This window comes from Diadema antillarum, unplaced genomic scaffold (genome assembly GCF_040938485.1).
Source record: "Diadema antillarum isolate AM-2024a unplaced genomic scaffold, OU_Dant_1.0 seq00000024_RagTag, whole genome shotgun sequence".
Classification (NCBI taxonomy): domain Eukaryota; kingdom Metazoa; phylum Echinodermata; class Echinoidea; order Diadematoida; family Diadematidae; genus Diadema; species Diadema antillarum.
Genome location: NW_027271142.1, coordinates 576,322 through 589,870, shown reverse-complemented (window position 1 = coordinate 589,870; position 13,549 = coordinate 576,322). Strand labels below are relative to the sequence as shown.

At 37.6% G+C, this 13,549-nt stretch overlaps 2 protein-coding genes across 2 annotated transcripts; both read right to left on the bottom strand.

Moving 5' to 3' along the window:
• Positions 1-579: 579 nt before the first annotated feature.
• LOC139725190 (galanin receptor 2a-like) lies at positions 580-1,623 on the bottom strand. The gene has a single exon (XM_071636282.1). The coding sequence runs from the start codon at positions 1,621-1,623 to the stop codon at positions 580-582; it is 1,044 nt and encodes a 347-aa protein (XP_071492383.1).
• Positions 1,624-9,285: 7,662 nt separating this feature from the next.
• LOC139725189 (proton-coupled folate transporter-like) lies at positions 9,286-13,299 on the bottom strand. The gene is made up of 5 exons (XM_071636281.1): positions 12,879-13,299; positions 11,900-12,408; positions 11,290-11,470; positions 10,500-10,631; positions 9,286-9,446 (listed from the first exon to the last, which is right to left on the bottom strand). The coding sequence occupies exons 1-5, from the start codon at positions 13,297-13,299 to the stop codon at positions 9,286-9,288; spliced, it is 1,404 nt and encodes a 467-aa protein (XP_071492382.1).
• Between the last annotated feature and the right edge of the window lie 250 nt (positions 13,300-13,549).

The following is a 13,549-nucleotide window of genomic DNA, read 5'->3' as shown; positions in this document are numbered from 1 at the left end:
GAAGCATTAAACTGCACATTACTTGAATATGAGACCATTCTGAAGCAAATCATTGTTCTTCAGAGCCTCTTTTCTCAGTTCACACTTATCTGTGTACTTTCTTTCCAATATTTAGATAGGTTGGGAGAGTCCATTTGGGTTGAATTATATATCATTTTAAAGCTTAGAGTCTGCTCTTTTAGAATCTGACCTTGACTAAAAATCACGTCTAGAAAGTGACGAACTTTCGCTGACTGAGTAGTGTAATCAAAATTTTGCAAATACGCAAAAAATACAAGCAAAGGAATACTAACAAACAGTGATGATATAAACAAAATATCACCATTTTAATGAACAATTTGCTCAATCTTTTCTGATAAAACTACTCCCTAAAAGCCAAAGAAACACTGGGTATGATAGATCTATTCTCTAGCAACATTTCACATAAATGTGAATTATTAAGCCTTGATTCGAATCCAGTATTTTTTCGATAGCGTCATATTCTAACGATATGAGATTCTGTATACATCAACACATTGAGGATGAGACTGTTTAGATCTTTCACACGGAACACATTACCTTTGTTACGCTGCCCTCAGTCTAGGCTTGAATTGACGATTCCCCTAACTTGGATTCTGCAGTCTGCTCGGTAAAGCTAAACAACGCTTTCTTTTCCCGATAACCGCATCTAAACAGATCTTTAAGAGCGACGCGAAAAGCGGAGTGACGAGCTGTGTATATAAACGGGTTGACACAAGAGTTGCAAAAGCCTAGGAGAGTCAGAAGACGGTGTAGGGGTGTGTCAATTTGGGAAAAGGGGATCAGACCGAGATTAAGTCCGAAGAAGAAGGCGTGGTTTGGACCCCAGCACATGACGTAGATAACAATGACGATGAACATCATCTTCAGGATGCGGTCTCTCGCGGCGAGATGAGAAGATGAGGGACGGGCCCCGGACGAGCTGTCCTCGCCGCTGAAACGCTTGGACTGTCGGTAGAGTGACCCAGCGATGAGGGACTGGGACACGAGCATGGCCACGGCTGGGAACAGGAAACGGTAGACGAACACGTAGACGCCGTAGGCGAGCTGGGTCTCTGGTGAAAAGTAAGTGTAAACGCAGGAGTGGGAGGGCGGGTGGTAGTAAATGATGAACACACTTTCGCAGAGAGCGATTGCCAGGATGATTGACCAGATGACCACGATACACGTGTTCACTCTCCACCTGGTGACCCACCGGGAGAACTGGAGCGGGAAGACGATGGCGATATATCGGTCCAGCGAAATGGCGACCAGGATGTAGCTCGATGCCGTGATAGCCGTCCACTTGAACACGCTACCAAACATGAGTTTACAGTACACCACGCCCAGCCAGGTGTCGGGAACGAAACTCGCCTCGGGCCACGGCAGGATGAGGAAAGACGTAAGTGCGTCAGCGGCGGCAAGCGCGCCAATGAGCACGTCGGTGGAGCGACGCACGTTTCCGCCCCGAAACAGCACCACGATTACGAGCATGTTTCCTACGATTCCGACACCGGCGCAAAAGATCCCCACGATGATCGACCATGACCACGACGTACCGAACCATCGCCAAGTGTCGACATCATCTCCCGAACCAACATCAATGTCTATAAATTTCAAAGGCATCGTTGAGGATGTTTCCGTCGTGTTTACCCAACCGGTGCTGTGGCCGCTTAACTCCTTACCAGTAAGCGACCAGTGCCTCGAGTTTGCTCCAGCCAGACGGTAGAGTCTCCTTCGTTGTTTTCAGTCGTAGACTCCAGTCCAGTCGCGTGGGAGGTATTGCTTCGGATGATTAGCAACAGCAACAGCATGCTGAAGATTTCTGTCTCCATGTTACGTCCTTCAGATATAAAACCATTAGAATTGAAGTATCAGATCTGTAAGATACGCTTGGGGAAGGTATCAGCAGGTAAGCCTCCTCTTCCACCGTTGTTTGTGTGTTTATGTGTTAATATGTTTATTTTAGTACTATACTATATTTTTCCTGTAACATGAGCACTTTCTGTATTCATGGCTTCCTACTCATTTCCTCATATCACTTCACGAACACACTTTGTCTTTTGGGATATACAAAAACTTATTGTTAGTAGCATAATGAGGTTAATTTGAAACGACGCAAAATCAATTTTAATCAATATATATCAATATATCATCATAACAAGGTTGTGAGTTTTCATTCTCATGATTCTGAATACAGCCATAGAGCTCATTGTCAGCCGTTCAACAAAAATGAAAAAAAAATGTAAATTGGTAATTTCTTTTGTCCCAGGGGATCGACCTATTTCTCAATAGATAGCAATTCCAGAATATCTTTGAAAGTCACTTTAATGACGTGTGATGACATCTCTCCACTCTAATTATAAAAAAAAGAAAATCGACATGTAGAAGAGAATGAAAGAGGTGAATTAAAAAAGAATACTCTAAATGACCAAGAGTTGATATAGAGCATTTTGGACTTAAGCTGCTCAATTATTGTCAGCCAGAGAGGGGAGAGTTATTATTTATATGTACTTTAGTATCATTAGGCACTATGCTAGTTCATATTTAAACTGAATTGTTGGTTGAAGATCTCCGACTTTGTTTTATTTTTACTGGGTTTTTTTTAAGCGGCTATTACCACGGATTACATTTCTTTATTCATACTACTCCTTGATAATTGCATGAACATTTTTCCATGGAACATTGTGCACACAGCAGGTTTAAAAAATGAACTCTCAACTCAGGCCGAAAGCTACTACTGTATAAAACTAATCAGGACGGAAAGGAAAAAAACGATAGAAGTAACATAGTATCGGTAGAACGGATAAAGTAGCTTTTGGAGTAATAAGTTCCGTGTCGTACATATCGTACAGGATAGTAAATAAACGAGGAATAAAAACGTTTTTTTTTTTTTTTTTTGAGAAAGCAAACTAATCGTAAGTTACTGCAAGAACAATGACAAAGAGAAAACGGGTGTTTATGATATAAAGTGTCATAAACAAGTCAATGTATTGGGGTGATTCGTGATGAACTATACTGCCAACACATTGGCTTGTTAATGACACTTAACATTATAAAAGTACACACATAATGAATGATGGTGGGCAATGGGCTGGTAATGGGCTGGTACAAATTCATCAGTATTCATAAACATATTGAAATACAGTGCAGACCATGGAAAGAATTAAAGTTTCTTTGCGGTCAGATGACTTGCCATAGATGTGACAACGGAATTGCAAAAATCAAAAGTAGGTCTACGTTGTAGAAGTGACAGAATCTTACTGCTGCAATGTTCTCAAAACTTTAAAAAAAAGCTTAAGAACATATTGTAATTTGGTAATGTATAAAGGTAAACATGCATTTAAATACGACAAAATGATTGTATTAGCATCGAAGAAAGCAAAAGAGGGGTAGAGGAATTAAGAATAGAAATGCTTATTTTCCCTATTTATGACATTAACTTAATTAGCTGTAATAGTTTCGTGCATTAGCTTCCATAGTACTACAGTGCGTATAAAAAAAGAAAGGTAATCCAACTTTGGATGGTTACCATTTCTTAATTGTCAGCTATGGAGAGCACAATGTTAATTGCAAATTGTGAGGAAAGAGAAACTCTTCTTCTTTCAATTGGTACCTGATTATGCTGACAAATGTCACGCATGACTGAGCGAAGGAACTTTAAAGACAACAATGACAAATTGCACTTTATTCACATGAACTCTCTAAAAAAATCGAGTGAAAATATTCACTCTTGAAGGAGAGAATACAAAAAAAGAGTGAATTTAGAGTGAAATTGGAGTAAATTTCGAGTGAAAATGTTCATTTTCACTCATTTTGGAGTGACCTCAGGGATCACTCGAAGATTTTGGAGTGATCCCTGACGTCACTCTAAAGCGAGTGAGAATGAACATTTTCACTCGAAATTCACTCCAATTTCACTCTAAATTTACTCTTTTTTGTATTTTCACTCGATTTTTTTTTAGAGACAAGGAACAATGAATGTCTCACTGAATGGATGAGATCTGTCAATGAAAGTGTTCAAATAAACAGACCAGCCTGCACGAATGCACGTTTGTGTTTAGGTTTGTGTTCAGGGTTTCCTCTAACATTTTCTGGTGATGTAACATGGTCACCTGTCCGATAACTTGGTCACTCCCACATATGGCCAACCTACACAGTCTATTTTCTCTGTTCATATTCAACGCATAGCTCATAGCGACAAAAACCTTGTTTTGAGTATGAAAGGAGAAATGGATAATGGGTTAACATTTGTGGGAGTGACCAAGTTATCAACAACATGGCCATGTTGAAGGTGATGAACCATAAAGGTTAGAAGAAGCCTTAAACACAAACATGCAGTCATGCAGGCTGGCCTGCTAATTGACCACTTGCATTGACAGATCTCATCCATCCAGTGACACATTCATCGTTCCTTCATGTGACTCTCAAACTTGGAAAAGGGGATATTTAGCATTGTTGTCTTAAAAGGTCATGTGTTCAATCATGCATGACATTTGTAACCATTATTAGGTATCAATGGAAAGAGGAAGAGTTCTTCTTTCCTCACAATCAGTATTGTGCTCTCTATCGCTAAGATTAAAAACGGTAGCCCTCTAAAAGTTGGATTACTTTGTTTTTTGATACGCGCTGTATACATATATGTATTGATAGGTAACATTCATTACCTATCTTTGTTTGATATTCATATTGTATGTAAAGAACAGCAATTGATGCAATTAAACGGACAAAATACATTGTGCAAAAACAATTCACAAGGAATTATACTTACTTGACATGCTTGAATACTATACTTCGTATCATGCGCGGCACGCCAGTCGACTGTAAGTGACGATATGAAAAATGAGAAAGCTCCTCTTATATATGTTTGTTATTTCTTCTTTGAAAAGCCTTACTCCACCTTTAGGCTGAAGTAAAAAGCAAACAAACACAAACAACAACAAAGATATCATCCGGATTGACGATACCTGGATTAAAACACCATACAAGGAGTATTTCGATTTTTTTTCTCTCTCTCTTCTTAATTCTCTCTCCCTTTTCCCCCAGGTGTCCTTATTCTTATCTTCATCAAACAGAGATGATAATACTCCATTTTGTCTTGTCCTAAAAGAATCAATATGAAAAGTAGATGCTTAGCGCGCATTTCTATCGTCTAATTCGTAGATTCGTAGACAACAATAGAGAGTTTCTGAATACGTATATTTCGCGCATCTTAGCTATTTTCAGTCCCAACCTTTATTGCGAGTTATTTTTTATTTCTCACTTCTCGACTTATTTCTCTTTTCTTCCACACCCATCAGCTGCGAAACTGAGAGAGAATAAAAAAGAGCGGTCGGCATTATTCGAAATATCGACCGTGAGTTGGTATTCGCATCTTCTTCATCTATTCATTGAAATTTTTGAATGGACGAGATATATCTAGGGAATATTATTGTTACCGCTTCTGCATTAAATGGACAATACTTCTCGGTGCGTCAAGGGAGTTCTTAATTCTATTGCAAACACTTTGAGCCCTTTAATACTCCATGAGCTTTTTTGTGCGTGAAAGCTCCTTCCAATGAGCAGGAAAGGATAGCGTGTTTTCCCTCCATGATGCTATCAGGGTCCTCTAGAAAAGAATGTGGGGCTGAGTTTCTAATTATTTTTCTATCTCTTCAGAATCTTTTCAAGAGAAAATGTTGGTCAAACAAAGTTCCTCCTTTTATTTGACATGCTTTTATTTGGCATGCTTTTATTTAGGTACGCGCACACAAACGCGCACACTTACACACATAAAGTTCTCTCTCCTTCACATGATTTCTTTTATCTTTCTTTGCATGCGTTTCTTCAGGAATACATATCAATATTAGAATGAATATATTTATACATCATGATATAATCATTCAATACATAAAGATATGTATATGATATAATATATCTTTACATATGATAACTGAACAGATAGATGTCGATACTAAACTGATGGCACATTTCTGTGTCATCTCTCTTTCTGTTGTTTTTTTTCTCCCCAATATTCCATCATTTTTTTATTATTTTATTTGCTACGGCCATTTTATTTCATTCATTTTTCGCTCTCTTTTGGAAGGGTGCAAAATTGTAATTCATATCACCAGGCATACATGTGTTGGATGTATGTGTGTATGCATGATACACACACATAGTGACATTCATGAAAATAACGAGTGAATACGTTTTATTTATGCTCTTGTGTTTGAATGTGAATGAATATATTAGCATACTACAGAGGGAGGTCTTATTCGCCTTTAAATATAGATAGAGACCAGTGTTCACTTCTTACGGAGCTGTGCTTTTGAAAAAACAAAAACAATTTTATATATATATATATATATATATATATGTAATCTATATATATGTATATACATATATATATATATAACAGTGCTTATATAGCGCATATCACTTCCATAGTGTCTATGGAGAGGATGAAAGTAGAAAGAGGAAAAATGTAGTGTACAATGTATGTACCATATATGCAAAACCAAACTCATTCATAATACTTTGTAAACAGAAATGTCTTCAGAGCAGTTTTAAACTTCAACACTATATATATGCATATGTATATTATAATATATATATATACATATATATATATATTATATTTTATATATATACATATATATATATATTATATTATATATATATATATAATATATATATATATATATATATATATATATATATATATATATATGAAGGGTTTGTTTACAAAAACCGATAAGTCCATTTTTGAAGATTTTGAAGTACGGTCTCTGTCATAAAGTACAAAATAATACCTTTTAAATGATACATTGGTCACTACATATAAAGGTACATTTTTGAAGTTATGGTCAAAAGAAGCAAACATTTTCTTATCATTCTCTGTATTTTTCTTGACCTTTAATCGCAAATATCTCCATTTGACAAATATGGACTTATCGGTTTTTGCGAACAAACTCTTCATATATATATATATTGTTTGACACACTATTCAACATGGGCGGGGTAGATCTTCACTCAAGCCGACAAAACGACATGTATTCCATGATATAAGCTTTCAACAGTTTCTTTTATTTTCATTTCACTCACAAATTCATCCAGTGGTCACGTGGGCAATTGCTGTGTAATGAATCACTGTAGTTTTCATAGACACATGGATATTGTGTGAGCAACGAAAATTAATTTGTTTATGCATGTATTGTGAGACATTCAACAAGTAGTGTATATTTCTTTAAAATTTTGTTCTGGAAATAAGTTGGAATATAAAGAAAGGTTATTTTATTTTTTATTATTCCCCCATTCCTCTGACATGTTCTTCATTTTGTTATTTGTTTTTTAATTGCGACCTTGTGTTTTCTCGAAAAGTTCATCTTCCCTCTATTTGTGTTTATTTCATTTGTTGACATTGAGAACTTATTTTCAGAACTTTCTCGGGTCGCATTTGTGGCTGCCAACAGTTTTCACAACAGGAAAGAAAAAAAAAATGTATATATATAATATCAATATGAGAAATTTTCGCCCCACCCCCCCCCATTCATGCTTATTCAGCACACGAAACAGAGATCAGTGGTTTGTTTATTTTTAATGGACATCAGATAATCGTTTGACCCGTCTCTTTCGAAAGGCATGGAGGATGATGGACATATCTTAAGTGTTTACCCCTGTATCATATTACATTTTTTTCAGTAACTTTTATCGAGATTTGTGAAATGTCTTTCGACCTTTTCTCTCGGCACTTTTATTACGCTGACGTCATGAACTGAAACAACGTTCTCACCAAGAGAGGGAGGTACAGTGTCTTTACTGTCCAAAAGTGTTGCAAAATCAAATGTTTTGAAAAGAGTGTGCTATGTTCCACGAACCGTTATCATTCCAAAGTTTCTGAATTCCACGTGATAATGATCTGTATTATCATTAGGAACTGCCGTCGTATCAAATTATAGGATATGTAAGTTTCATTCTCCATCTGAGATAATGGCTGGAGAGCCCATATTCAGCTGCACTAGTTAGTCTTCCATGGGGTCCAGCAACATTCCTGGTATTTTTGGATGTCGAAATTGGAGAGTCAAGTTCTCGAGAAGAAAGAAAAAACACAAGAGCAAATAGAAGTAGATTTCGAGAAGTAAATTTTGCACTTTCTTTCTTGTTTTTATCCAAGGAAGAACCAGATCGCTGAAATTCAAGTCTACTATTATATAACAAAATATCCTAGAGTGAGGGTAGGATACCGTTTCCCGATATAAATCTGCGTGCCCCTCCCCTCCCCTCCCCTAGCCAAATTCATTCGTACGGCCATGCTTCTCCATATCTTATGAAGCACCATATAACTTCTCACCCTCAGAAAGGTTCATTCTTTCCCATTTTGACCCCAATAGAAACCCAAGTGACGGTTCTGTGAGCGCGTAGAGTTAAGTATATTGTGACTGTGTGTGTGTTTGTGTATATCTATAAATGTGTGCGTGCTAGCAAGTGTCTGGATGAATTCGTAAAAATATAACTAACTGTTATCTGCTGCAGTAAAAAGTGTTTTTTTTTTTCATAGTAAAGATTAATGATTATTGATAGAATCATTATCCAGAAGAATTTGGGAAGATGGTCTCCTTTCCAGACGATGAAGTATCCTGCAGGAATGAGACGAAAGAATGTATAAAAGGTATTTAAAAAAAAAAAAAAACATTGACTCTGTTGAAATTTACAACAAATTTTAAACGATAGCCAATGGAGAAGTTTTAGTTATGAAGACGCTGCCAGTTTGCCATTTTTTTTCTTCGTTAGTAACCTTGTCACCTTTCCCATCTTGCCGACGATATATTCTTTTTAAAAGTGAGTTCTTTGTTTCATTATTACTGTATATCTCGAGGATGAAGAGTGGTAATAACATTGTATTCTTACACCTCCTGTGAGTTCTTTAAAAAAAAAAAAGAAAAAAAATGTTACATCAAATTTTTGCGGAACTTTGAATTAGCCAAAAATATGAAAACTATTCATCGTTAGATCAAAATGTTCATCTAGATTCCTAACTTTTCATTATTTTTTGCCATAGTTTATCATTTTTTTAAGCCCAGTTATCCTCAACATTTCCAACTACAAGGCATTGTTTAACGATATTCATCTTTCTTTTATATAAATGAAGGATGAAATTCAGAATGTAATTTCGGAACAGATTTTGGTGTTTCTTTGTTGGTTGTTTTTATTTATTCATTTACTCGTTGTTGTTTTTCTTGCTTTGTAAGTCTGCTTCCTTGCTTGCTTTTTACATCATGGATTGTTATCTTATTGACTTGAAGGTTATTACCCTGTTGCCAAGCTTGGCAGGAGTAGAAAAACAGCCTGGAAAAAGAAGACAAAGGGCGGGTAGAAGAAGACCGTGGCCGAATAGACATACTGAGACATGAGGGGCGTGATGATATAGGCCGCACTGTTCATGCAACCAGCCGTGGCAAGCATCAGACCTAAAAACGGAAGATAATCGTCAAGTGTTTATCAACTACTTCCGGGTCAGAAGTACTGATGTGGATAGGCTTGCAGAGTTTATGATAAGTATTTTTCTGATTGCAATTTGGGTTCTATCGCTGAATTTTATCTTACGTAAATATTCCCGTGGTGTTTAAAAGATTTCATACTATGATGTAGGAATATAAGTATCATTATGGTACGTGTCTGCCAACTATGTGTCACAGATTTCGTTGAGTAATCCTGCTCTGCTCATATACATACCTTTACCTGTATCATGATACAATTATTGCAACAATTTATTACCCTTTTTTTCTTATTTCATTGGAAATCCTACAAATTCGCAAGAGGCGATTATAGATTTCAACTGATTGCAATACTGTGAGTGGTTTTCAGAAATTTACGCCCTCACACACATCAAAAAGCAACAACAACAACAACAAAATGGTTGGATGTTTCGCTCAAGGTGTAGCAGGTACATCATGAAGAAACCAAATCGTATCATCCCCAACTGCACATAGTGCATACGAATAAGCAGACAAAATTATGCAAAACTGCGAACATCAAATGTGGTATAGCTTCAAAATGTAACCTGTAAGAATGAACTACATAATAATATTAATAATGTTGTAGACTCAAGGAACACGTGCTTATAAACCTAATCCCGAAGCGAAGAAACTTACCACGCTCGTTTGGCTCCGCCAGTTTCTATAGCTGGGATCTTACCAGAGGGAAGCATAGAGCACAGAGGAATGCGACGGCCACACCTATACAGAATTTAAAAACATAATCACTTTAAAGATCTATAATGGTTTAGTATTGACAAAACAAAGGACTATCAATCATGAGGAATTATATTTCGTCGCGTTTTCTTTATAATGTATTTATCTTATTTTATTTTGTTTCATTCCATACATTACGAACTTTGTATGGAACATAATCATAACTTTTATTGATAGGATGTACTTAATATAAACATTTCTCGATAATAACAAAGATCCCAAAGAACTTCATTATTCCGAAATATGTTGCTTGTGTACTGTATATCTCACCTATAAACAGACCAGCTTGGCTTCGTGCAAACCCAATGATGACGTATACCAGTAGAGTGTTCCAGATGCTGAGCTGTAGGACCCAGTTTTCACTCAAGAGTCGCGGCAGAATCGCACCCCCAACAATCATTCCTATTTGAGGAAGCGGTTAGAAAGATATTATAGGCCTACATTATATTATATCAAGAAACATATGTGTACAAATATATTTAATATATCTATATTAATTATATATTACATTACCATATACACATAATATTTTCGCCGCTATCAATACACTTTTCACATCTCCCCCCCCCCCCAAAAAAAAGATTATAATCAACGTTTTCTGCAAAATAATGATTCATGACGATGCAAAATTCACTTATGTTGATGTAATGTACACGGTGAGTTATGTAGGTAACAACTTTAATTACCACGGTCATTATGAGATAATGATTAATATAGGATAATTATGCGTTTTACTTATATTTCGTGTTTCACCTACCTTTCCACATTCGCTGAATCTCAAAAAAAAAAGTCATGTATGTTTGCCTGTGCTTACTTTTTCTGGATAGTTTGATTTGGAGCCTTGCTCTTTTAAGCAGGAAATCGTGTTTTGTTTTGCTTTCTGCATTTCTTACGGACTCCTCCTGAAGCATTATGACAATTACAATTTGTCAAGAATCTCTCATTGTCTGGCGAAATATTTCTCTCGCTGACATCAAGAAAAGTCGTAAAAATACGGGTGGGAGTGTCTTTGACTTGCCAAAATATGTTTTAACTCTTTAATTCTCTCTTGCTTTCTTACCAAGCGCGCTGACAATGTACAAGATAACTTGAAAAACAGACACTTGAAGAGGTGTGAAGCAGTAGGGCGCCCCCATGCTGTAGATGACGACAAGGTTCGAGAGACTCGCTGATGAGATCGTGACACACACCATCACGGCCATGTAGAGAACCAGCTTGTATCTGCGCCTGTTTATGTTCACCTTGGAAGTCAAGACATAGAGTTATATTGACTGGTTATTTGGTTCATCTTAACTACACATGTCCATGTTTAGCAGATGACTCTCATACTCACTCTTCCTTGTAATGAAACCTCAGATGCTTGATCTTCATAATGGAGCAAAATTTTGATTACAAATAATTGCCAATGTCATTATTCACTTTTTCAAACTTACTTTCAAAAGTGACAATTTACAAAAATTGTTTACACAAACAGTACAAATCAAATTTATCAGAAACTTTCTTTTCATTTTTCAACATTCATTCCCTTTAAAACCAACAATGTAATACTAGTATTAGTTTTCCGCGCTTTATTTCTCAACAGATGCGCTGACTACATGTAAGTGTACCAAGATCTCATTGCAGGACATGTCATTTCGCAAGCATCTGTAAACGTTCGGCTCGACACTTACCCGGAACATATTGACAACACCAGAAAAGAGCGATCTGCCCGTGGCCGTCCGTCTGTCTACGGTCTCGATAAGTACCCGGGGGAAAATGATATAGATCAGGGATACACTAGAAGTGGCGAATGCCAGAATTAAGGGCGTGAGGAAGCCGTTATATTGGCCGCTGCCTTCGCCGCCGCCGCTGCCATACTGCAACAAGAGTCCGAGCGAAATCTGTCCCAGCGCGCTGCCGACAAACGCGACCGTCTCTAACACAACTACGCGAAAAGTGCGCGACTTTACTGACGTCACATCCGTAATGTACGCTGCCGCCGTTGACAATATGAGGGCGGTAGACCCGCAGAAGCCCGATATGAAGTCGCCGGCGATGAATACGTACAGAGGGAGCTGGAATCGGACGATGGAAAAGTACACGATGGACTGGCACCAGAATCCAAGGACGGGAACGAAGAGGGCGGGCTTTCTTCCTGCTCGGTCTCCCATGGAACCGAACCAAAGTGCTGTGAATAAATCTGGCGAAAAGTGAAAACAAAAACAAAATCACAACAAAAAGAGTGTGGTGGGTGATTTTTTTTTTCTTCGCGACTTTCCTTAACATATCTGACATAATCCTTTAGTAGTGAGCTGAATATGACGGTTTGACCACTCATATACCCATCCTTTCACAAAAACTATGTTACTATTAAATCTTGTCAGGAAAATCATCTTCTTTTTCATCATAGTGTTGAGCTACAAAGGACAAATTCTATGCACACATTTGATATTCTTCATGCGTGCATAATAAAATGCGTTGTAATGCCCTCACCATCAAAACGAAAATGTTCTTGATAAAATTTCCTCGGCAGTACAGTTAGGAGTGATATCAGTATTGCTGCAGAAACGCCCCTTTGTTATACTAATTCAATTCAGTTCAATTCGATTCAAACTTTATTTCCACATTTTTTCCAAAGAATGTACAAAGGAATAATGCAGGCCTACTTACTCGGAATGAACATTGCTAAGCCTAGGTACAGCAACCAGAGTGACGTCACAGACTGAACTTCTTCGTTTACATTCGCAGAGCTCCCGTTCAGATTCCCATTCGCGTCGCAAGTGGATTGGGAAACGTTGAGGTTCAGCGAAAAGTTGTAGTCTGCTGCGACACGCGCGTGAATATACTCTGCTTCCAGCGTGACCAACAGCCGGTATGAAAAACACGCGAGTGTCACAGGCAGTTCTATTGTCATAAAACGTGATTTCGCCCTCTCCAGTTCACATTTGGCAACAGCTTCTCCGCTGTCTTCGGAGTTGTTTATGAGGCGTTCAGTCGGTGTGGACGAGTTGTCAGGGAGTAATTCTGAAGAATTGTGAACAGCGCCACCAACCGTTTTTCTGACATGCACATCGCTGTCGTGATTGGCCATGGCGCGTGGAAACTATTGCAGCTGGACGATGAAGAGACTGCATGGAGGAAAGTAAAGGTGCTTGTCGTTAGGAAACTCTCAAAGCGCAAAAAGGAGATCTGTGCAATTCTCCCTATCGCATATAGCTCTCCCAATCTGAACGCGTGTGGTGCTCTAATTTTTTTTACCTTTAATTCTTGGGATATAAAATTCCGGTTATGAACGCGCGATGTGTAAATGTACGCTCTTATGCACATTGAACGCCGAAGTA